This window comes from Alosa sapidissima, chromosome 9, assembly GCF_018492685.1.
Source record: "Alosa sapidissima isolate fAloSap1 chromosome 9, fAloSap1.pri, whole genome shotgun sequence".
Lineage (NCBI taxonomy): Eukaryota > Metazoa > Chordata > Actinopteri > Clupeiformes > Clupeidae > Alosa > Alosa sapidissima.
The window spans coordinates 36157638-36185137 of record NC_055965.1 but is presented as its reverse complement, the minus strand read 5'-3'; the positions used below and the strand labels follow the sequence as shown (position 1 = coordinate 36185137).

The window sequence follows — 27500 nt, the reverse complement described above, 5'->3', positions numbered from 1 at the left end:
ACAAACTTTTCATTCAAGAAATTACAAACCGTATATCAGAATAAACAGCAGAACTTACCGAACACAAAGGTGTAAAGCATTCCCTTATACAAGTTATAGCCGTTCCAGAGTAATCCGGTTTTGAAATTGAAGCAAATGTCTACACGGTCTAACTTTGGGCTTTTGTCATACATGATAAGGCCAAATACAAAATAAATGTTAACAATATCGCCTAGATAACTGTACAACCAGAGTTTTTTCAATATAGTTTCACAAAATGCTAAGCATGCATATTACGTTTCTTAAAGCTGAGCTGTGCTTAAATTTTTCAGTGCATGATTTCATAACGGGCCAAATAGAAAATAAATGCTAAATGTTAAATATAGCCTTGATACCTGTAAATATTTAAATCAGATGATGTACACTATAGTTAGATCAAGTTGGAGGGTTGGATTATAGGATGCTCCAGAACTCACAGAAACCGAGTCTTAAAGGAGCCACACCACTTTTATGACAAGACACTATAGAACAGTGGTCCCCAAACTTTTTCTTCCGAGGGCCAGCTCACTATGCCTGGCTCCAAGAGAGGGCCAGAGACTCAGAGTAGTTCTATATCAGTAACCATAAATAGCCTAGTGCTGTGAACAACAGCAGTCTACCTTAGTTGAATATTCTATTACAGTACATTTAATCATAGGCTATTGCAATTTAATACCATTGTTAGCTGTGTTTATATTGTCATCATGCCATATCAGTGTAAAATTAAATAATACTAATAAAAAAACGGGTTGAGGAGAATGAGGTGGCGAGCCGTATCCGGCTCGCGGGCCGTAGTTTGGGGACCACTGCTATAGAATATGAATGTGGTTCTATTGACCTTTAGTTTTGTTGCTTGGAGGACAGCTGGTAGGTTTAGGGCAAAACTCAGGACATTTTAGTCGTATTGCAATAATGCTGATTACCGTGATCATTTTGGGTAGCCTACTATAATCATGATATCACATTTTCATGCCGTTTCTCTAGTGGCTGGTAAAAAAGTTGAGTGGCTGGTAGATTTTGGAATCCACCAGCCACAGTGGCAGGTAGATTTTGGAATCCACCAGCCACAGTGGCAGGTAGAAAAAAAAATTGTGTATTTTGTGTGTGTGTGTGTGTCTGTGTGTGTGTACTTACCGTCATCTCCCACGTATGTTTGTGAGTGTGTGTGTGTGTGTGTGTGTGTGTGTGTGTGTGTGCGCATTTGTGTATTTTGTGTGTGTGTTTTGTGTGTGTGTGTGTGTGTGTGTGCGTTTGTGTATTTTGTGTGTGTGTGTGCTCACCGTCGTCTCCCAGCTGTTCTTTGATTTTGACCAGGTCAGATCCTCCAACCACCCCAACTCGCACCCTCTGCCTCAACCGCGTCAGGAACTCTGACATGTCAGGCGTCGCCTTCTACACACACACACACACACACACACACACACACACACACGAGTTCAAAACCCCCCTCACACACACACCTTGACTTTCAGGTTTCACTGTTAAGACCGGACTAGAAGGAGTGGTTCTATGGATGTGGTAGAGCCCATTAACACAAGCTACGTGGCCAGAGTGACAGCATCAACTACAGTCGTTATTATTCATAGTTTAACCAGTTTAGCAAGCAGCTTTAACAAAAAGTGTGTCAAGTGTTTGTCCGTAAAGTTCTCTCTACGAACATCGAACTATCCAAATAAACTTAAATGAACTCAAAGCTAGTGTCATGTTACCGGTGTCTTATATGTCAGTGGAGCAGCAGAGATTCTTTAAGCAATAACGCTAAGCTAAAAATATCCTCAAGGAAAAGCGTCGTTGAGTCACCTCTCTTGAATTATATTTTCGAGGAACATCTACAATGGACACAACACCAATGCCTGCACACTACAGTTAACGAATGAATGAATGAATGAAAGAACGGCTTTTGCAAGCAGCTGTTAGCATGTAGCCAACCGCTAATGTGAATGAACCATTCTGCAACTAACCTGCCGGGCTGCTGTCAGCGTGCCGTCCACGTCAAACAGACATAACGTGCTCGTGTCTGTGTTGTCCTGGGCCATGTTGATATCTGCAGATCTTCGTGCTTCGCCCGCTCGCTGGACTAACGTTAGCAGTTGGTAGACAGACGAACTTAAGACTTACGTCTGGTCTAGTCTAGGCAGCAGTGGGAGGTGCGAAGACGATGAGGAAGTTGCTATCTTGACTGAGCTTCTGCAACGTCAGCGCCGTTGTGTTGTCAAATGGAAGGGGCGTGGCGGAATGCGAAGACGTTTTACGTCATCACGTACATTCTATTCAAAAAGTTCTGAAAGACTCAAGATTGAAGATTGAAAAAGCCATGTTAGAAAATTGTCTTTGATCGAAGGAAAAGTCTGTTCTGTCCTAATCTGACATCCGTTTTTGTGGGATGCTAATGATCTTGCCTGCATGCTTGATAGCCAGCTTTCCCTTGCATCCGTTTGTTAGGAAACTGTACCAAGATGTGATGTCGAATGAGTTGACACATTCTTTCAGTGTCTTATTATCGTCTACTGTTGATACAATGTCCTGTCTGACATGGATTTGAGCTTCCTCAGGAGACACATGCGTTGTTGTACTTAAAGTACTCAACCTGTTCCACTACCTGCCTGCCCCTCCAGTCTTGGAGAAGAGGCAACATAGTTCCCTTAGTCTTACTTCTGTTTAATTCCAATGAGCTCTTCTTGAACCACAGGGCCATTGTGTTGTGTGTAAGTAAGTATGTATACTCTTTTGATCCCGTGAGGGAGATTTGGTCTCTGCATTTATCCCAATCCGTGAATTAGTGAAACACACTTAGCACACAGTGAACACACAGTGAGGTGAAGCACACACTAATCCCGGCGCAGTGAGCTGCCTGCAACAACAGCGGCGCTCGGGGAGCAGTGAGGGGTTAGGTGCCTTGCTCAAGGGCACTTCAACCGTGCCAACTGGTCGGGGTTCAAACCGGCAACCCTCCGGTTACAAGTCCGAAGCGCTAACCAGTAGGCCTCGGCTGCCCCTAAATACACTGCATGTTAGTGCTCAGGGCCATTGTGTTGACACACTGCATGTTAGTGCACATGAGGGCCATTGTGTTGACACACTGCGTGTTAGTGCACATGAGGGCCATTGTGTTGACACACTGCATGTTAGTGCACAGGGCCATTGTGTTGACACACTGCATGTTAGTGCACAGGGCCATTGTGTTGACACACTGCATGTTGGTGCACATGAGGGCCATTGTGTTGACACACTGCATGTTAGTGCACAGGGCCATTGTGTTGACACTGCATGTTAGTGCACAGGGTGTGCTCATCTGCCAGGTTGGCCACCAAGTCCATGGTGTCAGGATATTTAAAAAGCTTCAGTCCATTGCTGTTGCAGGTGATCTCATTCATATAGATGCATTAAAGGACGGGTGACAAGACACAGCCCTGTGGGACACCAGTATTTAAAATAGTGCTGGTAGATTTAAGACCATGCACTCTCTCATGCTGGGGTCTGTCCTTTACAACATGCACTCTCTCATGCTGGGGTCTGTCCTTGAAAAACGCTTTAATCCAGAGCATCAGAGTTGGGTTGACTCTTAGAGCACCAGAGTTGGGTTGACTCTTTAGAGAGTTGGATTGACTCTTTAGAGAGTTGTGTTGACTCTTTAGAGCATCAGAGTTGTGTTGACTCTTTAGAGCATCAGAGTTGGGTTGACTCTTTAGAGAGTTGTGTTGACTCTTTAGAGCATCAGAGTTGGGTTGACTCTTTAGAGCATCAGAGTTGGGTTGACTCTTAGAGTATCAGAGTTGGATTGACTCTTTAGAGCATCAGAGTTGGGTTGACTCTTTAGAGCATCAGAGTTGGATTGACTCTTTAGAGAGGGATTGACTCTTTAGAGAGTTGTGTTGACTCTTTAGAGCATCAGAGTTGGGTTGACTCTTTAGAGAGTTGTGTTGACTCTTTAGAGCATCAGAGTTGGGTTGACTCTTTAGAGCATCAGAGTTGGGTTGACTCTTTAGAGCATCAGAGTTGGGTTGACTCTTAGAGTATCAGAGTTAGGTTGACTCTTTAGAGCATCAGAGTTGGGTTGACTCTTTAGAGCATCAGAGTTGGATTGACTCTTTAGAGAGGGATTGACTCTTTAGAGAGTTGTGTTGACTCTTTAGAGCATCAGAGTTGGGTTGACTCTTTAGAGAGTTTGATTGACTCTATAGAGAGTTGGATTGACTCTTTAGAGAGTTGAGTTGACTCTTTAGAGAGTTGGGTTGGCATGTAGCTGCTGGAGAGGTGATGCAGACGTGTGCTGATGTTTACTATTAAAGGATGATGAAAAATCCATAAATAAAGTCCTGACAAAGGAGTGTTGAAAGTCAGGGTGCCTGTCATATCACTGTAGACTGCCATCCTCCAATGAATGCAGTTCATTTCAGTATACAGTTCAAGTTCAATTGTTTCCATAATTTCTATAGCCCCACAAATGTTACTCTGAGTCTAACCCTTAAAAATGTTACTCTGAGAAACGTCCTTTCTTGTTGTTCAGTCTTGCTACATAATGTATTATTCAGCGAACACTGGCTGCACTGTAGTTTTCAAGGCTTCTCGTAGTTTTTGGAGATCATTTCTAGCCCGATACAGTAGGGGCAGCAGAACGCCTGTCTGGGTTGATTGCAGCCATCTTTGCAAGATCATTCGCAGAAGGAGAACTCACCGTCGAGGAGGGAGATCCAAAGCTTATGAAGTAACAAACACCTCCAGTTACTTGTAGGTTTTAAAGCCATTTTAAACGTTAAATGTCTGTCCATCCTTTAAAGATATGATGCCGAAGAACAGTTTATTTCAAACGTCTTCTGAAAGATACGGGGCAGTTCTGTTAACTACGGTGCGGTAAATGTTAGCTTACAGTTAACGTCAGCTAGTTGGCTAAGCTAAGTGAAATGCTATGCAGTATGCAAACAACTTACAAGTTAACACTGTCCATGTTTATCCATGTTTGAAGTCCCCCACGCAGCAAACTGCCCTTTTGATGTTGTGCTGTTAACGTTACGTTTCTGGTTAATAACTCCGCATCTTCAGCGGTGGTCAAACTTTACATATAACGTTAAGTTAGTTGTTAGACATAACCAAGGTTCTCTTGCTAAACAGTCAGATTTAAAGGAATTAAACTGGCCAGTCAAACTGAAGGGGGGACCGGACTAACGTTCGATAACTCACATACAGGCAGGTTTGAGTGCTGCTTGTTTTGTCTGGTTTTAAATGTTATTTTGTCTTTAGATCTGTCGAGTGTGTTGAACGTGAGAATGGACGACCTAAGCGACGACACGACCGTGTTCTCTACGCTGAAGTCGTTCAAGAGCTTCATGGCGCGGCCCGAACGCACACCGTCACAGCCTACTACCTACGGGTCTGGCAGCGACCTCGGCAAACTCTACACACAAAAGATGGAGGTGTGTGTGTGTGTGTGTGTGTTTGTTTGTTTGTTTGTTTGTTGACACTCACCACTATCTGCAGGCGGGTGTGTGTGTGTTCATTTAAGTGCTAAGTAGGTGCTAGACATGTCCAATTAGAGACAAACTTTGTGTTATTTTATTTAGGTGTGAGTTTTTCTACCATCACACAGTTGCTCAATTTTAAGCGTGAGGGGGTATTGTCTGTTGATTTGTTGCTGTGTGTATATGTATGTATGTATGTATGTATGTATGTATGTATGTATCTATCTAATATTAAAATGTTTGTTGTGTGTTTATGCTTGTGTGTAATATGGACTATAATCTTGACATGCGCGCGCGTGTGTGTGTGCATTCGTATGTACGTACATGTGTGTTTTGTACCTGTGTGTCTTCATACCTGATTGTGTGTGTGTTTGTGTTCTTTTTTGTGTGTGTGTGTGTGTGTGTGTGTGTGTGTGTGTGTGTGTGTGTTGGTACCTGTGTGTGTGTGTGTGTGTGTGTTGGTACCTGTGTGTGTGTGTGGTGTGTGTGTGTTGGTACCTGTGTGTGTTTGCAGATGGAGGAGTCAGCCAAGCGTATCCACTCCCACACCAGCCTGCTGCAGCTCTCTCAGGAGAAACAGCAAATGGAGATGAGTCACAAGAGAGCTCGCATTGAACTGGAGAAGGCAGCCCAGAGCAGCTCCAGAGACCTGCAGGTAACACACACACACACACAGCACACACACACAGCACACACACAAGAGAGCTCGCATTGAACTGGAGAAGGCAGCCCAGAGCAGCTCCAGAGACCTGCAGGTAACACACACACACACACAGCACACACACACAGCACACACACAAGAGAGCTCGCATTGAACTGGAGAAGGCAGCCCAGAGCAGCTCCAGAGACCTGCAGGTAACACACACACACACACAGCACACACACACACAAGAGAGCTCGCATTGAACTGGAGAAGGCAGCCTAGAGCAGCTCCAGAGACCTGCAGGTAACACACAGCACACACACACACACACACAAGAGAGCTCGCATTGAACTGGAGAAGGCAGCCTAGAGCAGCTCCAGAGACCTGCAGGTAACACACACGCAGCACGCACACACACATACACGCAGCACACACACATACACGCAGCACACACACATACACGCAGCACACACACAGCACACACACTCAAAGCACACACACACACACACACACACAGCACACACACTCAAAGCACACAGCACACACACACACAGACTTTAAGTCTGTCAATGTGATGATTAAATGTGTGTGTGTGTGTGTGTTAGCGTGAGGTGGATAAGAACCAGGACCTTCAGATGCGGATTCGCCGTCTGGAGGAGAGAGAAGCAGAGACTGGGCGGAGCCTAACAGAGCAGGCGGAGTCAAACAAGCAGCTGCAGCTGAAGATCGACGAACTGCAGAAACATCTGGAGGAGAAGGACAACTTACTCACACAAGCCAACCAGGTGAGTGAGTGAGTGAGTGAGTGAGTTAGTGTGTGTGTGTGTGTGGAGGAGAAGGACAACTTACTCACACAAGGAGAGGTTAACGGCATCTGACATCATGACTGTGCATTTTGAGTCTGTAACCTGTGTGTGTGTGTGTGTGTTATAGAAGGAGAGGTTAATGCCATCTGACATCATGACTTTATTTTATGTGTGTGTAGACCGCAACCCGTCTTAAAGATGAGCAGAGAGATTTGAAACAGCAGCTTCAAACTCAGCAATGCAAAGTCAGCACACTGAATCTGGATAAAGACTCCCTACAGGAGCAGCTAGAACACCAACGCAAGTATGAACGCACGCACACACATACACACACACTAAAGCCTACTACATACTCGCCGTTCCCAGCCGGTAGCGCGACAATGTGACGTCAAAATGACGTAGATCTCTCTGGCGTGCCAGGATTTTGTCCGGGTAGCACACGGTAGCACACCACTCTATTTTTTTCAGCTAAGCGGAAACCGGAAGATGGACTAGTTCGAGGGCAAGCGAGAGTTGTAGTTCGGAGGACCGTTTTGTTACAGTTGTGAATTTCTAATAGTTTGCTGGATAAGTTAACAAAGTTACCAGCGAGAGTCACAACACATGGAATTAAGAGGAAAGAATAGAAAAAAATATTTTCAACCAAAGGATATCTACTGAGACCTGAACAAAATCTCTTTCCACTTTAGGAAATTACACGAACTCAGCCAGCTGCTAGCTAGCTAGCCAGCTAACTAAAATGTTTAAATTATTAAAATTTCCCTCGGGATGACTAAAGTATCTATCTATCTATCTATCTATCTATCTGCACACACCTTGGAAACTAGGTGATAAGGATGATGGTAGTTGCGAATAGCAGCAAACATAGTCTGAAGTACCATCACAGAGGCTAGCTAATGTTTTTAACTGCCATTGACGCCAATGCTTCTGACAGCTTCTTCTACTAACGTAGTGTAACGTAGGTAGCGGTAGCCTTTTCACAACAGCGACACCTCTGTTCAGGAGAATATTGCAACTAGTGTCGTGACCACCACGCGCGAGTATAAATGGTTACGGCGCTCCTGTGACGTCACATTGACGCGCTACCGGTCGGGAGTGGCGAGTATGTGGGACGCTTTAAAGTCAACACACTGAATCTGGATAAAGACTCCCTAAAGGAGCAGTTAGACCACCAACGCAAGTATGAACACACACACACACACACACAGAGTCAACACAGACAGACAGACAGAAACTAGAGATGCACTGATATGGAATTTTAGGGCCGATAACGATAACCGATATTTATTGGTTTGTTGTGGCCGATACGATAACCGATAATATTACTCTTGAAAAAAAATGTGAAAAGTGATTTGGGGAAAGCATTTAATAAGCATAATTTTATTGCAGTAATTTTACCTACCCCAAATGATGGACGGAACTCATAATAGTCCTCAATAGTACGGCAGTCAACAACATAACAGTAGCCTAGCCCTACAGTATGTGTGGCTCCTTTAAGTGAACCTGACGTCAGTGAATTGCGAGTGAGTGGCTAGAGAGTTTGAATCGTTTTCATTTAGGACTAAACGCTCATAAACGACTCAGCTTGGAATAAGCTACAGTATTACTTTATTTACTTATTTACTTACTTTTTTGTTTACTTGAATGTCATGTTTGTCTGTGGACTTAAATTGGAAAAATATGTCTTGTCTTCACCGTGGGATAGTGAGAAACGTAATTTCGATCTCTTTGTATGTCTGGAACATGTGAAGAAATTGACAATAAAGCTGACTTTGACTTTGACTTTGTATAGCGACCAAATCAGAGTTTGTGAGGGAAACTTAGGTTTAGTTTCAACTGCGGGTAACTGAATAAAGCTGCAACTCCTCAGACTGTATCTTATGTCCGTCTACTCTGTTGCGCACAACCTGCTGCAGCAGAAATGAAAGGGGTTAGCCCCGAAGGTTTTAATAACTTATTATGATGACCTGTCTGGAACTGAAGCAGGAATGGTTAGCATATTTCTAGGTAATAATACAAAACCCAAGCTAAAGTAATGCAAATATAATACTAAAACACAACTTAGAACTAGGCCTACTTATGTACTCGTCCCACTAACGAGTTTGTTTATTTGTTTCCCCGACCAGCGCGGTAAAGTGCAAACACATCAGCACAAGACGACTCTTGATAGGGCTGAGCTCCGCTCTGGTAAGGTTAAATGGCGGATCATTCATGAGAGGATTTTGAGATGCACAGATTCCCAAATAAACGTATATCCACAGATTTTGTTAGAGTGGTGAAATACATTCACACCGCTGACATTATATTGAGGAAAAAGTATAGCCAACCAAGCTCAAGTAGCTCAGTGTAGCCAGAAGGACCTTACGTAGGCCTAAATTATGACTAAAAAATATCAGCGCAAATTATCGGCCAGAATTCTGTTATCGGACCGATAATAATATTTTCATTTTTTCACTTATCGGCCAATAATATATCGGCCGCCGATATATCGTGCATCCCTAACACACACACACACACACACATACACAAAGACAGACACACAGACACACACACACATTCTGTGAACCATGTTCCCTTTGACCCCTTTGATGTTTGGCCCTGACCAGGAAGTTCCAGGAAGCCAGTCAACGGCTGCAGGATGTCCAGGCTTCCCAAACATCCAATGAGGAGGGCCTGCTCAAGATCAGGGTATATGCACACAAATGCACACACACACACACCCCTATACATGCTTACGCACACACAGACACACCCACACCCATATACATGCTTAAACACACACACACAGACACACGCACACACAGACACACCCATATACATGCTTAAACACACACACACACACACACACACACACACACACACACACACAATGCTGTTACAATTCACAAACACAGCTCCAACTCCTACACACACATATACACACACACACACACACACACACACACAATGCTGTTACAATTCACAAACACAGCTCCAACTCCTACACACACACACACACACACACACACACACACACACACACACACTATCCTGATCATACTCACTCTGTGTCTGTGTCTGTGTCTGTCTGTCTGTGTGTCTGTGTCTGTGTGTGTCTGTGTGTGTCTGTGTGTGTGTGTGTGTGTGTGTGTGTGTGTAGGAGTTGGAGCGGCGTTTGGTTGTGCAGGAACAGGACTCCCTGATTGTGAGGAACATGAAGACCGAGGTGGCTCGAGTTCCGGACCTGGAGAGAGAACTCAAGCGCCTGCGCGAGGAGAACGCCTTCCTCAGGTAACAGCCAACCACAGAACGCCTTCCTCAGGGAACAGCCAATCACAGAACGTCTTCCTCAGAGAATAGCCAACCACAGAACTTCTCTCTCATAACCAATCATTGAGCACCTTCCTTAGGTAATAACCAATCCCAGAGCTCCTTCATTAGGCAGTGCCCAGGGAACATTCAGATCTGTTGTGATTTCTGTGCAGGGCTTATAGTTCCCAGGCACTGTGCCAATATGGAGATTCCAACCTAAGACTGGAATATACTTACACACACACAGAGCTCACTTATAGTTAGAAGACTGTTGGGAGGCAGTTGTTGCTGTTGTCAGGCAGATGGAGCTTGAGGACCATACACCACACACTCGCACACACACACACTCGCACACACACACACTCGCACACACACACTCGCACACACACACACACACACACTCGCACATAAGTCTCATTCCCACCAAGCAGTTACAGAAACAGTCCACTTCTAAGCAGTTCTACTAACTGTTCTCCCCCAAAACTGGTTTTGCCATTTGCATTCGTACTGGCCAAGTTGTCATAGGAACTGGCCAAGTTGGCATAGGAACTGGTAGTAGGCGTAAGGCACGGCGACAGAGTTTTAAAAATAGCACCCACTCGCCAAATGCCAATATAGCACCCACTCACCTAATGCCAATATAGCACCCACTCGCCAAATGCCAATATAGCACCCACTCACCAGCACCCACTCACCTAATGCCAATATAGCACCCACTCGCCTAATGCCAATATAGCACCCACTCGCCTAATGCCAATATAGCACCCACTCACCTAATGCCAATATAGCACCCACTCCCCTAATGCCAATATAGCACCCACTCCCCTAATGCCAATAAGTTCTACGTTCCGTTTGAGATGCACAGGCTGCTACTGACGGACGGAGAAGTTTAACTAGCTCTAGCATTAGTGAGTTGTATTTGTGTGTATTCAGGGGACGGAGAAGTTTAACTAGCTCTAGCATTAGTGAGTTTTATTATACGGCTCTTCACAATGCGAGTAGAATGCTCCATTGACTTGAATGGGATTTCCGAAAGTTCTAGCGGTCATTATTTCTTGGGAAAGGACCTCTGAAAACAAGAATGACCGCTGTCAATGGCAACGGAGTTTGCGCTTGGAATTTCATTCAAAAGTGAAAGCAGACGGTTGATCAGCTGTGTTCTAAAGAACATTTGATTCAAGTTCAGCGTGTGTTGCGAACTATTTGTTTCTCAGCAAAAGCCACGACGAAACGGTAACAAATAAGTGTAAAGAGACATATCATGGAGTTTATTTTTTCGTTTTGGCAAGTAGCCGTATAATAAGCGGGATAATGTATAGAACGCCGGTCATTATGGGAAAATAAGTCTCTTCAGGGCGAAACAAGACCCCTCCGCTAGCGCGTCGGGGTCCGGTTCGCCCTGTCGGGACTTATTTTCCCCATAATGACCGGCGTTCTATACATTATCCCTTACTTATTACACGGCTCTTCACAAGGCAAGTAGAACGCTCCATTGACTTGAATGGGATTTCCCAAAGTTCTAGCAGTCATTATTTCTTGGGAAAGGACCTCTGAAAACAAGAATGACCGCTGTCAATGGCAACGGAGTTTCATATCCCTACGCAAGGACTGGAACTTCATTCAAAAGTGAAAGCAGACGGTTGATCAGCTGTGTTCTAAAGAATGTTCAAGTTCAGCGTGTTGCGAACTATTTGTTTCAGCAAATGCCACGATGAACGGTAACAAATAGGCTAGGCTATGTAGGCTAAAGTCATATCGTGGGGAGTTTATTATTTTGTTTTGGCAAGTAGCCGTGTAATAAGCGGGATAATGTATAGAACGCCGGTCATGATTAGGAAAATAAGTCCCTTCAGGACCGGTTCGCCCTGTTGGAACTTATTTTCCCAATAATGACCGGCGTTCTATACATTATCCCTTACGTATTCGTGTGTATTCAGGGGACAGAGAAGTTTAACTAGCATTAGTGAGTTGTATTTGTGTGTGTTCAGGTGAATTGCAACAGGAAGTGGTGTATGGTGTTATGGTTATGGCACTACACAAGGCTGTTCACCATCCATTTGGGTCCCAACTGGGGCAGAGTGCGTTCTGCGTGCCGTCCATTCTCGTTAATAAAGTCTCTGACAGTAGACTAGTATATTTCTGTATATTTTGCTTACACAGGCAGTGTGGATTTTAAAGACTGCGTGGTTTGACAATGGGTTTGGCTTATGAGTTGGACCAATCCTAGGCCTAGGTCACTAAGGGTTCCTATGCAGAATAGGGAATAGACCCTGCCCTGAAGTGGGAGCTGAAAGAGTTACAGGAACAGGAACACCAGAAAAAAAGGGTCATAGGAACGTTATGTTCTAGGAACTCCCTCCGGTGGGAAAGGGGCTACACACTGCTCACTTTTGGTGGGCAGGCTGTTGTAGTTTTAGCTATTGTCCAGCAGAGGGAGCTTGATGACCATACATACACTCACTCACATACACACCTACTGTACACTAACACATGAGCCTTTTGCACTAACTGTATAACAGGTGTCATATTACATGACCACACACACACACACACTCACTCACACACACACACCTACACACACATGAGCCTTTTGCACTAACTGTATAACAAGTGTCATATTATATGACCACACAAACATTCACTCACTTACACACCTACACACACACGATCCTTTTGCACTAACTGTGTAACAGGTGTCTTATTACGTACTGCTTTGTGGCCTAATGGAAGCTCTGTGCTTTGTAATAAAAAGAAGCAGAGGGGTAACGGTACAATGCATTTGAAATTACAGCGCACACACACACACACACACACACACACACTATCTTACATACATATGTAATAGTCAAGCTCCAGTCCATGGAAGCTCAGGTGTGTGTGTGTGTGTGTCTATAAATAGATTCGTAACTTCTGACATATAGTATGACACATGGAGTGTAGTTTGAAAGAATACATGTGTTGTCATGGTAACATGGTTGGACAGAATACATGTGTCATGGTAACATGGTTGGACAGAGTACATGTGTTGTCATGGTAACATGGTTGGACAAACTACATGTGTTGTCATGGTAATGTGGTTGGACAGAATACATGTGTCATGGTAACATGGTTGGACAGAATACATGTGTCATGGTAACGTGGTTGGACAGAATACATGTGTCATGGTAATATGGTCGGACAAAATACATGTGTTGGACAGATCCAAGGAACCCTAAAGGTGTTTGTGTGTGTGTATGTCTGCGCCGAATGATGACTTGCCCTTGGATGGACCCCTGCCCAGACATATCTACTGATTTTGTTCTTTTATAATTGATTACCTATCATATCTATTTATAATTGGATATCTATTGGTGAATGCTTTTGTGTAAATTCATTTTGAGGAATTCAGTGGTTTATTTTGTGTTGTGCTTTAACCCTTTCATGTTGTTTTCAAACCTGATTGCAATCTGTCTCCTCTTTCTTGACTCTTTTTGTGTGTGTGTGTGTGTAGAGAGACCCGTGAAAATAGCAGTCTCCTGAAGGAGGAGGTTGAAGGACTGAGGAAGAAACTGGAACGCATGGAGCAGACCAGAGAAGAACTACTTAACATGGAGCTGCAAAAAGAGGTAACGCACGCACGCACGTAGGCACACAAGCCATAAGTATATGTTCGTGCTCTTTAGGACACATCTTTCCTAGCTGGTGCAACTGCCACCACGACAGAGCAGTTGCACCATTGTAGAATGCAATGCAAACTTGACTTGTTCTATTTGTGGTGGTTGCTACCACGACAGAGCAGTGTTTCCCACAGAATTGAGTTCTATTTGTGGTGGTTGCCACCACGACAGAGCAGTGTTTCCCACAGAATTGGGTCCCGAAGTGTGACGTAGCGTTTTCATGACGGCAGAATCGCTGGATCTAAACAAACTTTCGAAGTGGCACATTGAATGTAGACATGTGGCATCATTTCTAGCTAATAAAAATAAATATATCCATTTAAACGTGTTTTACCTGCTAGGCAGCAGCTTAGCCACATAACACAGATTTCCTGGCAGGTGTAATAGAAAGAAACAAAATTCCAGTGGATATTTCACGTCCTCTCAAAGACTGGTGGCTGTTAAGAGCGACGTTTTTTTGCCAGGGGACCTGAATGCAAAAGTTGTGAAAAAATCTGTGCAGCGTGGTTATGATACCGACAATTTCATGTTTCTTTAAACATGCATGCAGGTTCGTTGAGAGACAGTGAGGCAAGGAGAGACTGTGCATAGGTGTACATAGTTATACAATGAATTCATCCAATTTAAGTAGTACAACATAGAAAATCATTGTGTGATTGATCAAGTTGATATTGTGGTGGGCCGCCACAAATAAGTCAATGTATGGGAAACACGGCAGAGGTAGGCTACGTTTATCAATGGCTGACTGTGTTTGCGCTCAGAAGGTACGCATAGCGCAACCAGACCTTTCCCTCCCCATATCGCAACCTCTTGTCAACCTTATGCGATCCGTTGCTGAAGACAAGAGCGCCCTCTCCAGATTGTTGTTATCGATCGAGCACAGACCTCCTGCATGAGCACGCGCGGTATTGCTGCTCATTGGAAAACTGAGTTGTCTGTCAAACTCAAAACTACCATGTAGGGTCGCCTCAGATTCCTTTGTATCATACAATTGACCAGTACATTACATTCAAGTATACATTAAATAAAAAAAATATTAAAACCCTCATGATATCCTAGTTAAGTAACGGATCCTTCATTAAAATCTAGCTAAGTAAAAATAAACAGACACAGCCCTAGGGTTAGACGGCATAATGTCTGGTCAATGTTCTAAACAAAGTAGCAAAACAACCAGGCACGCAAGGACATTTGGGGGAAATTAACTCATTGAGTGCCAAAAACGTAATTACGTTTTTCCTTCCCATGGCGCGTTGAGTGCCAAAAACGTAATATTAAGTTTTTTGCTTTTTTTTTTTTAAATGACGAAACTAGACACTCTAACACACCTTATATGTGATTTGGGGAACTCTGTGATGAATGGAAATGAAATATATGACGATCGAAAACTCATGAAAACGCACAATTTTATTTTTAACGCACATTTTATCTGGACATTTTATCATAACTCGGTTGCCGCTTTGGGTCGAATCAGTGACGCATGCACGTCAGGTCAAAACCAGGCAGTCTCGCCAGTCCTCGCTGATCACTTCCCGGAAAGTTTACACAAGTAAGTAACAGGCAACACATATTTCATGAAAGACGTTATATCTCCATTTCTAGAAAAAAAAACAGCAATTTTGATGAAAACTAGCCACTGTTTAGCTTGGGATTTCTCAGGAACAGAGGCGTGTAGAAATACACGGTTTGCACCCACCGAGAGCTTAAAGTCTAACCTTTTAATCAAGCTATTGTATGTGTTCATAGCTATAACACAGAATATGCTGTGGCTGTACAAAAATCATCAACAATGGTCTAGATTGCTGGCACTCTAGGACAAAGCTCCAGAAAACAGCTTGGCATTTAATGAGTTAAAGAACCGCTCTCGTCTGGATGTTATAGCAGAGATGGGTTGCACTCTCTCTCTCATGTGAATGATTGGGGTCACCAACGTTCTGTGACATCAAAATAGGTTCACCTGCCAAAAAAACTCGGGAACCCCTGCATTAAAGGGAAACTTGGCAGGATTAGCTATATTTCCCTCTCTGCTGGAGAAGTTGTGCGCTATTTCAAACTGTGGAAAAGGTAACGATAAAGCACATGGATTTGTTTACAAGCTAGCGAAACGGTTAGCATAAGTTCGGCAGTACAATGTGGATGTAAGAAACACGATTAAAAAAGAGTTTCTTGTTTCACACTTCTTACCGGGACGGTAGTCCCAAAGTTGCAAGGTTGGTTTTCCGCCTGGGGACACTAGGGGCAGCGGGGAATGTCACCATTTTCACCGGAACAGGTCATTTAACAGGTGATTTCTAAACGGGCTTATTACGTTGAAATAGTTGCCAAGTTCTCCTTTAAATGCTGATGAGGCAAGATCTCAAATGTTCTGATTCGTTACTGAACTCCGTACTTTACATTACTCATTAGGGCCCGAGCACCGAAGGGTGCAAGGCCCTATTGTTTTTGAAAGGATTATTATTATTAGGGCCCGAGCACCGAGCGGTGCGAAGCCCTATTGTTTTTGAAAGGATTATTATTATTATTATTATTATTATTATTATTATTTGTTCACCTTTTTGCTATTTTTGAGGTGGTTAGCATGGATGAAAAGTCTTGGAATTTGGCACACACATCTGGTATCACAATGGCTACACAGGCATAAAGGCTTGGCCCCGGGCATGGCCCAGGGACTCAGTAGCGCCCCCTTAGGTGATTGATCCAGTGGTCGGCACATACTTTTAGCTAGACACACCAAATTTGGTAGGTGTGTGTATCTCCCCAAGATGAACAACTCTCGTATTTACAATGCATTAGCCACGCCCAACAGGAAGTGAGGTATTTGGGATTTTGTGCGGACTAAAATGTGATGAATTGTGATCCCAAAAAAGGTGCTTCCCATGGGTGAAAACGCATGAAATTGAAAAAAACAAACAACTTTTGTATTAACATGCCATTAGCCACGCCCACAGGAAGTGAGGTAATTGAGATTTTGTGCGTTGTGGACATGATCAATTTTAACGTACTCCTCCTAGACGGTTGATCCGATTCATGTCAAAGTTGGTATACATGACGCCGAGATGTTCCTGATTATAAATTGTGAAGCTTTTTTTTGATATGTTGTAATTTGACGAAATGGCGAAATTATTAATTTTAATACCCTTCCACATAAACAATAAATGTGTCATAATTCACCATGCATGGCTTGAAATGTTTTAAATTTCACAGGTCATTGAAGACCATGTTAATGATAATATTCACAGGCCCATAATGCATGTTTGGCATAGCGCCACCAACTGGCAACAGAAAGAATGACAATTATACTGATGTCACATGATCAATTTTAACATACTCCTCCTAGACGGTTTGTCAGATTCATTTGAAATTTGGCAAATATGATGCCAAGATGTTGCTGATGTTAAATTGTGAAGGGATTTTTGATGTTATATATTTGATATGATTTTAATATCTCACCACATAAAGAGGAAATGTGTCATAAATCACAGTGCATTGAATGAATGGTCTGAAACTTCTCAGGTTAATAGATATCATGATTATGATGATATCCAGACACCCAATGGGCCTGCCTGGCATAGCGCCACCACCTGGCCAAGCAGGAAATGTGCCAGATATGGACAATGCCTTAAGTGATTGATCTGAAACTTTATAAAATATTGGATATCATTATTGTGATGATATTCACATGCATAATTCACAGGCCTAGCATAGCGCCACCATCTGGCCAAGCCGGAAATGTGCCAGAAATGCTCTATGCTTTGAATAAATGGTCTGAAACTTTTCGGGTTAATAGGGGCCTGCCTGGCATAGCGCCACCACCTGGTCAAGCAGGAAATGTGCCAGAAATGGACAATGCCTTAAGTGATTGATCTGAAAGTTTACAAACATTTTGGATATCATTATTGTGATGATATTCACATGTGTAATTTTCAATTTCCACCATCTGGCCAACCAAAAAGTGTATCAGAAATGTTCTTTGCTTAAAATGAATGGTCTGCAATTTCTCAGGTTAATATATATTATGACTATGATGACACCCAATGGGCCTGCCTTGCATTGCGCCCCCACCTGGCCAAGCGAGTAAATGTGGCAGAAAATAAAATACAAAAGCAAATAGCACACGCATCAAATATGTACATTTCACAAACGCACCACGTCGGTGCTTTGTTGGATTCCGACATGTCACGGGTTGCGGCCCGCAGGTGCTCGGGCCCGCCATTGCCGCTTGCGGCTATATTTCAAACTTGATTTTATAGATTTGACATGGTGTTGAATTGCATATTAGCAATAAAAAATATACCCTTTTAACAGATTTGGCCTGAAGTAATTAAATAGAGTGTAAGTACAAGGCCTTTCTGCAATATTATTGCTGCAGTAGAAAAGAACAGCAGTGGTTAGTCAGCAATGGTCAGGGATGGTACTGAAATATTGTTTTGTTCATCTGGAAAAGAGAACACTCAATACTCCCTTTACTCTCTCTATCTTTTTCTTCCTTTTTTCTCTCTCTCTTCCTTCCTGTCTGTCTCTGTCTCTCTCTGTGATTGGCAGAAACTTGTGGCGAAGATTCAGGCCTGGGAGAATCTTGGGCAGAACACTGGTCTCAATATTAGGTGAGGGGAGTGTGTGAGAGTGTGGGTATGCTAATATGCTAACAGGCTAATGTATGAATGTGGGTATGCTAACATGCTTGTGTGTCTGTGTATGGATATGCTAACATGCTAATGTGTGTGTCTGAGAGTGTGGGTATGCTAACATGCTAGTATGTGTGTGTCGATATGCTATCATGTGTCTGTGTGTGTGTGTGAGGGTGTGGGTATTCTAGTGTGTGTGTGGATATGCTATCATGTAATGTGTGTGTGTGTGGATATGTTAACATGCTAATGTGTGTGTGTGTGGATACGCTAACATGCTAATGTGTGTGTGTGTGGATATGCTAACATGCTTGTGTGTGTGTGTGGATATGCTAACATGCTAATGTGTGTTTGTGTGTGTGTGTGGATATGCTAACATGCTAATGTGTTTGTGTGTGTGTGTGTGTGTGTGTGTGGATATGCTAATGTGTGTGTGTGGCTGGCTGCAGGAAGCCTGAGGATCTATCCAGAGAAGTGATAGACATTCAGCAGCGAGAAATCAACCTGAAGCAAGAGAACTACAAACTATCCAGCAGGTACGCGCGCGCACACACACACACACACACACACACACACACACACACACACACACATCCACTAGGGGTATATATCACCAGTTTCATCACGATACGATATCGATTCTCTAAGCCAACGATTCGATTGTTTTCGATACTTCAAAATTTGCAGCGATACACTTTGATTCGATACTGGGGTCTGTTATTGATACAGATTTTGGTTCATTTTCATGTATTCAAAATGGCAAATATTATTGCCAAATATTATAGCCAAATACTGAACATTAACTGTGGAATGAGAACATAGTTTCCCCCCTCTCTTGGATGGTTATCAATGGTGATTAACATCAAACTCATATGTTGTGGTAGAAGTGCCATTGTGAAGGGAAACTAGCCTGTTCCATATTGGCCTGAAGGGACTTATTTTCCCAATAATGACCGGCGTTTATCCCGCTTATTACACAGCCACTTGCCAAAGCGAAATAATAAACTTCCCACGATGACCATGACTTTAGCCTACATAGCCTAGCCTATTTGTTACCGTTCATTGTGGCATTTGCTGAGAAACATAGTTCGCAACAACACACGTTGAACTTGAATCAAACATTCTTTAGAACACAACTATATTCACCAAGCGTTCTTTAGCTTTAGGCTGTTAAAATGCTTTAGCTGTGCATGCTATATATTCACCATTCACCAGATTTCTGTGGTTATACACACAGTTGACAATTTGTTTGTTTTGCAAAGTGAAGCACTTTTTAAACGGTGGGACTGTCTCTGAAGCTGCTGACTCAAGCGCGCACACACACGCATACGCGCACGCACGCACGCACGCACGCACGCACGCACGCACGCACGCACGCACGCACGCACGCACGCCTAGCTCTGCCACCGGTACGCTCAGGCCAATCCAAACTTTTTTCATCTGTTGTTCCTCGTTGGTGGAACGCACTGCCAGTTCTAACTCTCCGTCTTCAGAAAAGACCCAGCTCTTCAGAGAACATCTCCTCTCGTAGCGCTACTTACAACTAGTCTTGCTGATCCTAGTACTTACCACCTGACTAGAGCTGACTCTCGATTGTTGAACAATAGAACTCACTGATGCACTTATTCTTATTGTACAAGACCTTTTTTAAAATTGTCCTAGAATTGTTGAGAGAATTGTTCTAAAAAGCTTAAACTGTTAATCATGTTGTTAGTCACTTTGGTTAAAAATGTGTCAGCCTAATGTAATGTTAATGTTAAAAAGTATGCACACACACACACACACACACACACACACACACACACACACACACACACACACACACACACACACATTGCCCCTGTCCCGTCCCGTCCCGTCCCGTCCCACACACACACCCACCACCACACACACACTCATACAAATGTCCCCTACACACACACACGCACACACACTCTGCCTGGTGTCTATCACCTTCACCACCACACACACGCGCACACACACACACCTCCTTCATCAGATCAGTTCATCTCATCGATTGACTCCGGTCTAGTAATGGCATTGGATGTGCTATTTCACCGGAGCACACGCACACACACATGCACACACTCAACACCTATAGTCTGTGTCTTGCTGAGAGTAATTTATTTTGCTTCTGCAAGGTCAAGCAGTAGCAGTTTAGCCGTCACAGTCTATCTGTGTCAGAAACACACACACACACACACACACACACACACACACACACACACACACACACACACACACACACACACACACACACACACACTGTGAAGGTTGCACAAGGATAATCTCCTCCCTCTATTCTGCAAATGTACTCTTTATTCAGGTTAACACTGTCAATCAATACATGACCCCCTTCCCACACTCTCACTCTCATACTTACACACACACACACTCACACACACACTTACACGCGCGCACACACACACACACACACACACACACTTCCACCCCTCTCTATCTCTCTCTCCACCCCTCTCTATCTCTCTCTCCACCCCTCTCTATCTCTCTCTTTCCACCCCTCTCTATCTCTCTCTCCACCCCTCTCTCTATCCCTGTCTCTTTCTACCCCTCTCTTTCCACCCCTCTCTCTATCTCTCTTTCCAACCTTCTCTCTCTCCCTCTCTCTTTCCACCCCTCTCTCTTTTCCTCTCTCTCCACCCCTGTCTCTATCACTCTCTTTCCAACCTTCTCTCCATCCCTTTCTCTCTCCATCCCTTTCTCTTTCCATTCCTCTCTCTCTCTCTGGATCATAACCAGTGTTATTTAAACCAGTTTTTAAAAGTAACAAGTTACTTTTAAAAAGTAGTGCTCGTTACTCGTTACTTCTTAAAAAAAAGTAACCCGTTACTTTACTTAGTTACCCTCTATGGAAAGTAACTTTTTATGTTACTCGTTACTTTTACGTTACTTTTATGTTGCTCGAATTTGGGCAGAACCCAATATCTGTTCCTAAATGTGTAGGCCTACACAAGTTCTACATTTTTTGCTCTTTATTATAAAAAATGCCACAAACAGAGCGCTTGACAAGAAAACATTGGGCTATTATAGGCTTCAACACCACCACTAAAGCCCTATGAAACAATATCAAATAATAACATAGCCATAGGTGAACACAAAATACATAAGGGCTTATTTTATAACCTTATACTCTTTCATTAAACAGGCTCCTCCGAAATTGGTGTAAAGCTAGTGCAAATCGCATTAATAGGCTGGCAGTTGAGTTAATGCCAGTGGACAAAAGTTTGTCACCAGGGCACAGTGTACACCTTACACTCACATCCCCCCCCCTTAGCTTCAACGAGTTTGAAGTAATACAAGGGAATACGAAGGGAAGGGAATACCTCCATCCCTCAAAAGTTAGCGTTGGCTGCTTCTCGCGTGCCATGATTGCTCTTCATGCTACCAGCCTCTGTCACGTTTATGAAAAATGAAATGTCCAAAATTATTCATACCCTTTTTAAATAATCAATGGAAACATCTTTATTTGCATTCACAACTCTCAAAATGGTTCTTATAATATCTACCATATATTGTTATATATTGTTATATATAGAACAGTTCCTGATATGATATGTCACTATGTATATAATGTATTACAATATAATATAATGTATATATTTGATGTAATGTTGATTTTCTCTTGACCAATATGTTTGCTCTGACTGAAAATAACACTGCCACATGCCAAAAGGTTGTAAGATAATGTGGACAAATAATTTAGCTTTCGCTGGATTTCTTTTTTACCCAGGGACATGGCCTGAGATTGGCATAAAAAAGGAAGCATCACATTCCAATGACACCATGTCCATTTCAATTGTGGGGGTTAGAAAATGATTCTTTTGGGATGTTTTTCAACCAGGGGGACCTGGTGACCTTCTCAAAGTAAACGGTAACACTAAAGCAAGAGGCTACACTGAGATTCTGGAGGAAAAGATCAAGCATGTGTGTGCCAAGAGACCTGCCCCAATAGGCATAATTGGACCATTAAACCATACAATGATCCAAAACATACAGCCAAACAAGTCAAGAAATGGTTAACAGAGAACAATGTCATATTTTAGAGTGGCCCACCCAGAGTCCAGACCTCAATCCGTCAAAAAAGTTAGCACAAGGCAAGTAATCGTTCCTGCCTCAAAACCCAGATTGCTGCTAACAAGGTGCAGTCTAAAATCATTGTGGAGACATGGAGAGGCTTGGTAGAACCATTTCGAAAGGGTACATTAATAATTTTGGACATGCCATTTTTCATAAAAATGTTAAAGAAAGATAAAAACGATGATTTTTTTGATTCCATGTTTCTACCACATTGTCTTACAACATTGTGGCATGTGGCAGTGTCATTTTCAGTCAGAACAAACATTTTGGTCAAGAGAAAATCAACATTACATCAATATTTGCCAGGGGTATGTGTGTAATTTCGTTCTTAACTGTATATACAATATAGCTTCTGATGACATCACTCTGCGGCATATGCAGTAGTTGAGTTAAGTTCTTATATTTATGAAAATTTGAAATTCTCTCTCTCTCTCACTTTTACCCCCCTCCATCTCTCTCTCCCTATCTCCCCCATCCCCCCCTCTGTCTCGCTCTCTCCCTTCATCCCTCTCTCTCTCCATCTCTCTCAATCCCTCTTTCTTTCTCTCCATCTCTTTCTTCCCATCTCTCCCCCCCCTCTCCATCCCTATCTCTTTCTCCTTCTCTCCCTCGCTCCCTCTCCATCTCTCTCTCCCTCCCTCTCTCCATCTCTCTTTCAGCCATCGTTCTCTGGAGCGCTCCTGTGCAGATCTACGTTCAGAGCTTTTGAGCTTGAAGACCAAATCTTTGGAGGATCACAAGAAAAAAGACACACAGGACGCCTTGGTCCGACGCCTTCAGAAGAGAGTCTTACTGCTCACCAAGGTACCACACACACACACACACACACACACACACACACACACACACACACATATATATATATATATATATATATATATATATATATATATATATATATATATATGCACACACACGGAAATCTTTTTGGAGGATCACAAGAAAAAAAGACACACAAGACGGCTTGGTCCGACACAGTAGTAGTACAGTACAGTACGGTCCTGGTTGGGTTCCGTATACTGTAGTACAGATGTATTAGTACCGTATGGCCCTGGTTGGGTTCCGTATACTGTAGTTAGTACAGATGCAGTAGAACAGTACGGCCCTGGTTGGGTTCCATATACTGTAGTACAGATGCAGTAGAACAGTACTGCCCTGGTTGGGTTCCATATACTGTAGTACAGATGCAGTAGAACAGTACGGCCCTGGTTGGGTTCCATATACTGTAGTACAGATGCAGTAGAACAGTATGGCCCTGGTTGGGTTCCGTATACTGTAGTACAGATGTAGTAGAACAGTACGGCCCTGGTTGGGTTCCATATAGTAGAACAGTACGACCCTGGTTGGGTTCCATATAGTAGAACAGTATGGCCCTGGTTGGCATCATAGTTTTTGGGCCACAATAGGGATTTGATATCTTAGTAAGAGATAATGTTTTGTCCGTCGGTAATTATTGGAAAATAACAGTCTTGCACACACACTCACACACACATGCACACACGTACAAGCATGTCTTTTGTTGTTAGGCTTCTTTCTATGTTGATGTTTGCATTTCTGTGTGTGTGTGTGTGTGTGTGTGTGTGTGTGTGTAGGAGGGAGATGGTATAAGGCAGGGGTCTCAAACTCAAATGAGCTGGGGGCCAATTCCGCCAACGTCATCTGATTGGAGGGCCGGCTATTTCTGAAAATGCAATGTTCTTTTTTTCAAATGCCACACAAAACTGCAAACAGAAAGTGCAAGTGTTTTATCTAGTTTTAGACACCTGTGCTAGCAACCTTAGCTTATAAATAAAATAATGGTAAACTAAATATTAATACAAATTATAAAACTAATGAAAAGCATAAAAACAGGTATGTGTGTGTTTCACACCAAATAAAAATATTTTCCTCTCCTAACTTTTTTAAACCTGGCAAACTATAGGCGTCAGGGTTAAGAAAGCAACACCATTGGATTTTTATATCAAAATTTCAAAAGGCCATGTTTTGAAAGTGGTCAGAGATAAAGTCCTACTGTAAATGTAAAAATCTTTGAGTAAAACAAAAGTTTATGAAGGGGGTACATTTACCCATCTAATTTGCCACTGGATGGCAAGCACCTCAAATTATGCACCTTTCAGTAAATACTGGATGAACATATTTGAGCAGGTTTACTTTCCTTTTTTCATATTACCCACATAACAAATTAACAGGAAAACACCTACGATGTATACCAACACCTAAGATGTATATGGTTTCTAAACCACAAGGCCTACAATAAAGTATTCTGGTCAAATTAGTTCCTATCGCGGGTAATCTGAGTACCCAGAAGTTCGCATCATATTGCGGGTGACTTTGCAGTTCTTTAGAGCCCTATTTCTACTAGCCCTGCTGTCTGTACCACATCCATTACTGACACTATCATCACGATTACCACTGCAACCTCCAAGCTATGTTGGGCAGAGGGTCGAAACAAGCATGGTATGCTTAGTGGACACCGTTGTATACACGCAGACGCACCTCCATTCAATAGACGATCGATCATAATCTCCAAAAGGATATTCTCCTTCAGATTTAAAATAGGTGAATAACATAGCCTACCTAAGACTTCATCACACGTGAACGTTTTTCAACATTTGGTGTAGGCCTATTTCTGCTTAATTTCTGCTTCAATTTCTGCAACACTATGGCCTGCATCGCTTCCGCGTCATTACAAATGCACGTCTTTCTGTTTCTTTGTGTTGTATTTCCTGAAAACTTTGCACAGTGATTTTGGGTTTGAATGAAGCTCTGGATGTCTAGCACATAGTGGAGCAGAGTACAAATGAGATTTGTCACCGTACTTGGATCTATCGTCTATTTTAATCAGTATCGTTGTTTGTCGCAATTAAAAAGTCTCAAGGGCCGGATTTGGCCCGTGGGCTGGGTGTTTGAGACCCCTTGTATAAGGGCTATATTGGAATCCTATGACAGTGAGTTGGCCAGTTCAGAGTACTCACCCCAGCTGACGTGTGTGTGTGTGTGTGTGTGTGTGTGTGTGTGTGTGTGTGTAGGAGATAGATGGTATAAGGGCTATATTGGAATCCTATGACAGTGAGTTGGCCAGTTCAGAGTACTCACCCCAGCTGACGTGTGTGTGTGTGTGTAGGAGAGAGATGGTATGAGGGCTATATTGGAATCCTATGACAGTGAGTTGGCCAGTTCGGAGTACTCACCCCAGCTGACGCGCAGGCTGAAGGAGGCCGAGGAGCTTCTACAAAGAGTCCAGACCTACAACACAGACATGGAGGTAGGAACTACACTTCCCACAATGCACCTGTACAGTCTCACAACACATACATGGGGGTAGGATCTATAACAATGCACCTGTACAGTCTCACAACACAGACACGGAGGTAGGAACTACACTTCCCACAATGCACTTGTACAGTCTCACAAAATGTGGAGACATTTACACATTGTAGAATAGCCTGTTTTCAGTACATGCTGAGATCTAAGTTTTGACTTCCCATCGCGGTTTGTCTGTCTGTCTGTCTGTCTCTTTCTTTATTTCTTTCTCTCTCTCTCTCTCTCTCTCTCTCTCTCTCTCTCTCTCTCTCTCTCTCTCTCTCTCTCTCTCTCTCTCTCTCTCTCTCTCTCACAGGCTCAAATCTCTAAAGCTCTAGATGAAGCTGCAACCTTTAAACTACAAGCACAAACGGTACGCATGCACGCACGCACACACTCTCTCTCACTAGGGCTGAGTGATATACAGTATCTCACAAAAGTAAGTGCGCTCACATTTTTGTCAGTAGTTAGGGCCCGAGCACCGAAGGGCTAGCCTAGAAATCTAGACGCACCCCTAGCGGCACTATGGACTCCATAGCGCCCCCTTATGTAACTCCGTTTAAGCTACACACATTAAAGGCTTATGGACTCCATAGCGCCCCCTTATGTAACTCCGTTTAAGCTACACACATTAAAGGCTTATGGACTCCATAGCGCCCCCTTATGTAACTTGTGGTTGACATATACTTTCAGCTATGCACACCAAATTTGGTAGGTGCGTGTAACTCCCCAAGACAAACAACATCGCGGAAATGGCGATATGATGAATTTGCATACCTTGCCACATAAACAGGAAATGTGCGATACATTTTGCCATGCATGGCCTGACAGGACTCAGACCTGACAGGGTATTAATTGTTATGGTAATGATGATATTCACATGCCACAATGCATATTTGGCATAATGCCACCATCTGACCACAGATAGAATAGCTATTACAACCGTGGCACATGATCAGTTAGGTAGTTTATCAGGACTATATCAAAACTAGAGGATACGATGTCAAGATTACTGATTTGTTGAAATGTGTCGAATTGATTTCGCTGAATAAACACAAAATGTGTCAAAGTCACAAAGCATTGGCTGCTTTGGCTGAAACTTCAGTTTATTGATTATTATGGAAATGACATGTTCAAAATGCATGTCTGGCATAGCGCCACCATCTGGCAGCATATAGAATGACTATTTCACTGGTCTTACCTCTACCACCAGGTGTGTGTGTGTGTGTGTATCACATTGCCCCCTATGTCATGAGGCTTGTGGTCAAACCCAAGTTTGGCCCAGGGACTCCATAGCGCCCCCGATGTCCTATGTCTAGTTTCACACACACACACAAGAGTTGGTAGACGAATGTAAGGGGAGGGACATTTTAGGATAACTTGTCAATTGTTGCACTGCATATTACAAACCGATGTCATAAATTGATTACTTGGAATTGCCTCATTGTACCCACATATATTTGTGGTGTAGCGCCACCTAGTGAATATTATCGTTGTAAATTGTCACATACAACAGGAAGTGAGTAAGTGATTTTGACGCATAAAACTTGAAAAGCAAATAGCACACACATCAGATATGTGCGTTTGACACACGTACCACATGTGAA

The 27500-nt window shown here is 43.1% G+C and overlaps 2 protein-coding genes and 1 long non-coding RNA gene across 11 annotated transcripts in view; 1 reads left to right on the top strand and 2 right to left on the bottom strand.

The window, feature by feature from the left end:
* pmm2 (phosphomannomutase 2) overlaps positions 1-2168 on the bottom strand; it is a 16052-nt gene extending 13884 nt beyond the window's left edge. For 3 of the 5 annotated variants that reach the window (XM_042104466.1, XM_042104468.1, XM_042104469.1), the window contains exons 1-2: positions 1980-2167; positions 1299-1410 (exon numbers count right to left, since the gene is read on the bottom strand). In XM_042104466.1, coding sequence (XP_041960400.1) covers positions 1299-1410; positions 1980-2054 — 187 coding nt within the window. In that variant the 5' untranslated portion in view covers positions 2055-2167. Of the gene's footprint in view, positions 1-1298; positions 1411-1979 lie in introns of all 5 variants that reach the window. The other 2 variants (XM_042104467.1, XM_042104465.1) reach the window with 2 other exon arrangements.
* LOC121719074 overlaps positions 1-6156 on the bottom strand; it is a 20802-nt gene extending 14646 nt beyond the window's left edge. The window contains exon 1 of the long non-coding RNA XR_006034135.1: positions 6073-6156. This is a non-coding gene — a long non-coding RNA (uncharacterized LOC121719074). The remainder of the gene's footprint in view (positions 1-6072) is intronic.
* Positions 4609-27500, top strand: part of mad1l1 (mitotic arrest deficient 1 like 1) — a 49958-nt gene continuing 27066 nt past the window's right edge. Inside the window, exons 1-13 of one of the 5 annotated variants that reach the window (XM_042104193.1) lie at positions 4609-4746; positions 5257-5429; positions 5989-6129; positions 6723-6902; positions 7103-7227; positions 9530-9611; positions 10063-10193; positions 13705-13819; positions 18410-18471; positions 18942-19028; positions 23250-23394; positions 25715-25855; positions 26210-26266. In XM_042104193.1, coding sequence (XP_041960127.1) covers positions 5283-5429; positions 5989-6129; positions 6723-6902; positions 7103-7227; positions 9530-9611; positions 10063-10193; positions 13705-13819; positions 18410-18471; positions 18942-19028; positions 23250-23394; positions 25715-25855; positions 26210-26266 — 1413 coding nt within the window. In that variant the 5' untranslated portion in view covers positions 4609-4746; positions 5257-5282. Of the gene's footprint in view, positions 4865-5256; positions 5430-5988; positions 6130-6172; positions 6330-6355; positions 6508-6722; positions 6903-7102; positions 7228-9529; positions 9612-10062; positions 10194-13704; positions 13820-18409; positions 18472-18941; positions 19029-23249; positions 23395-25714; positions 25856-26209; positions 26267-27500 lie in introns of those variants that run through there. The other 4 variants (XM_042104195.1, XM_042104194.1, XM_042104196.1 and 1 more) reach the window with 4 other exon arrangements.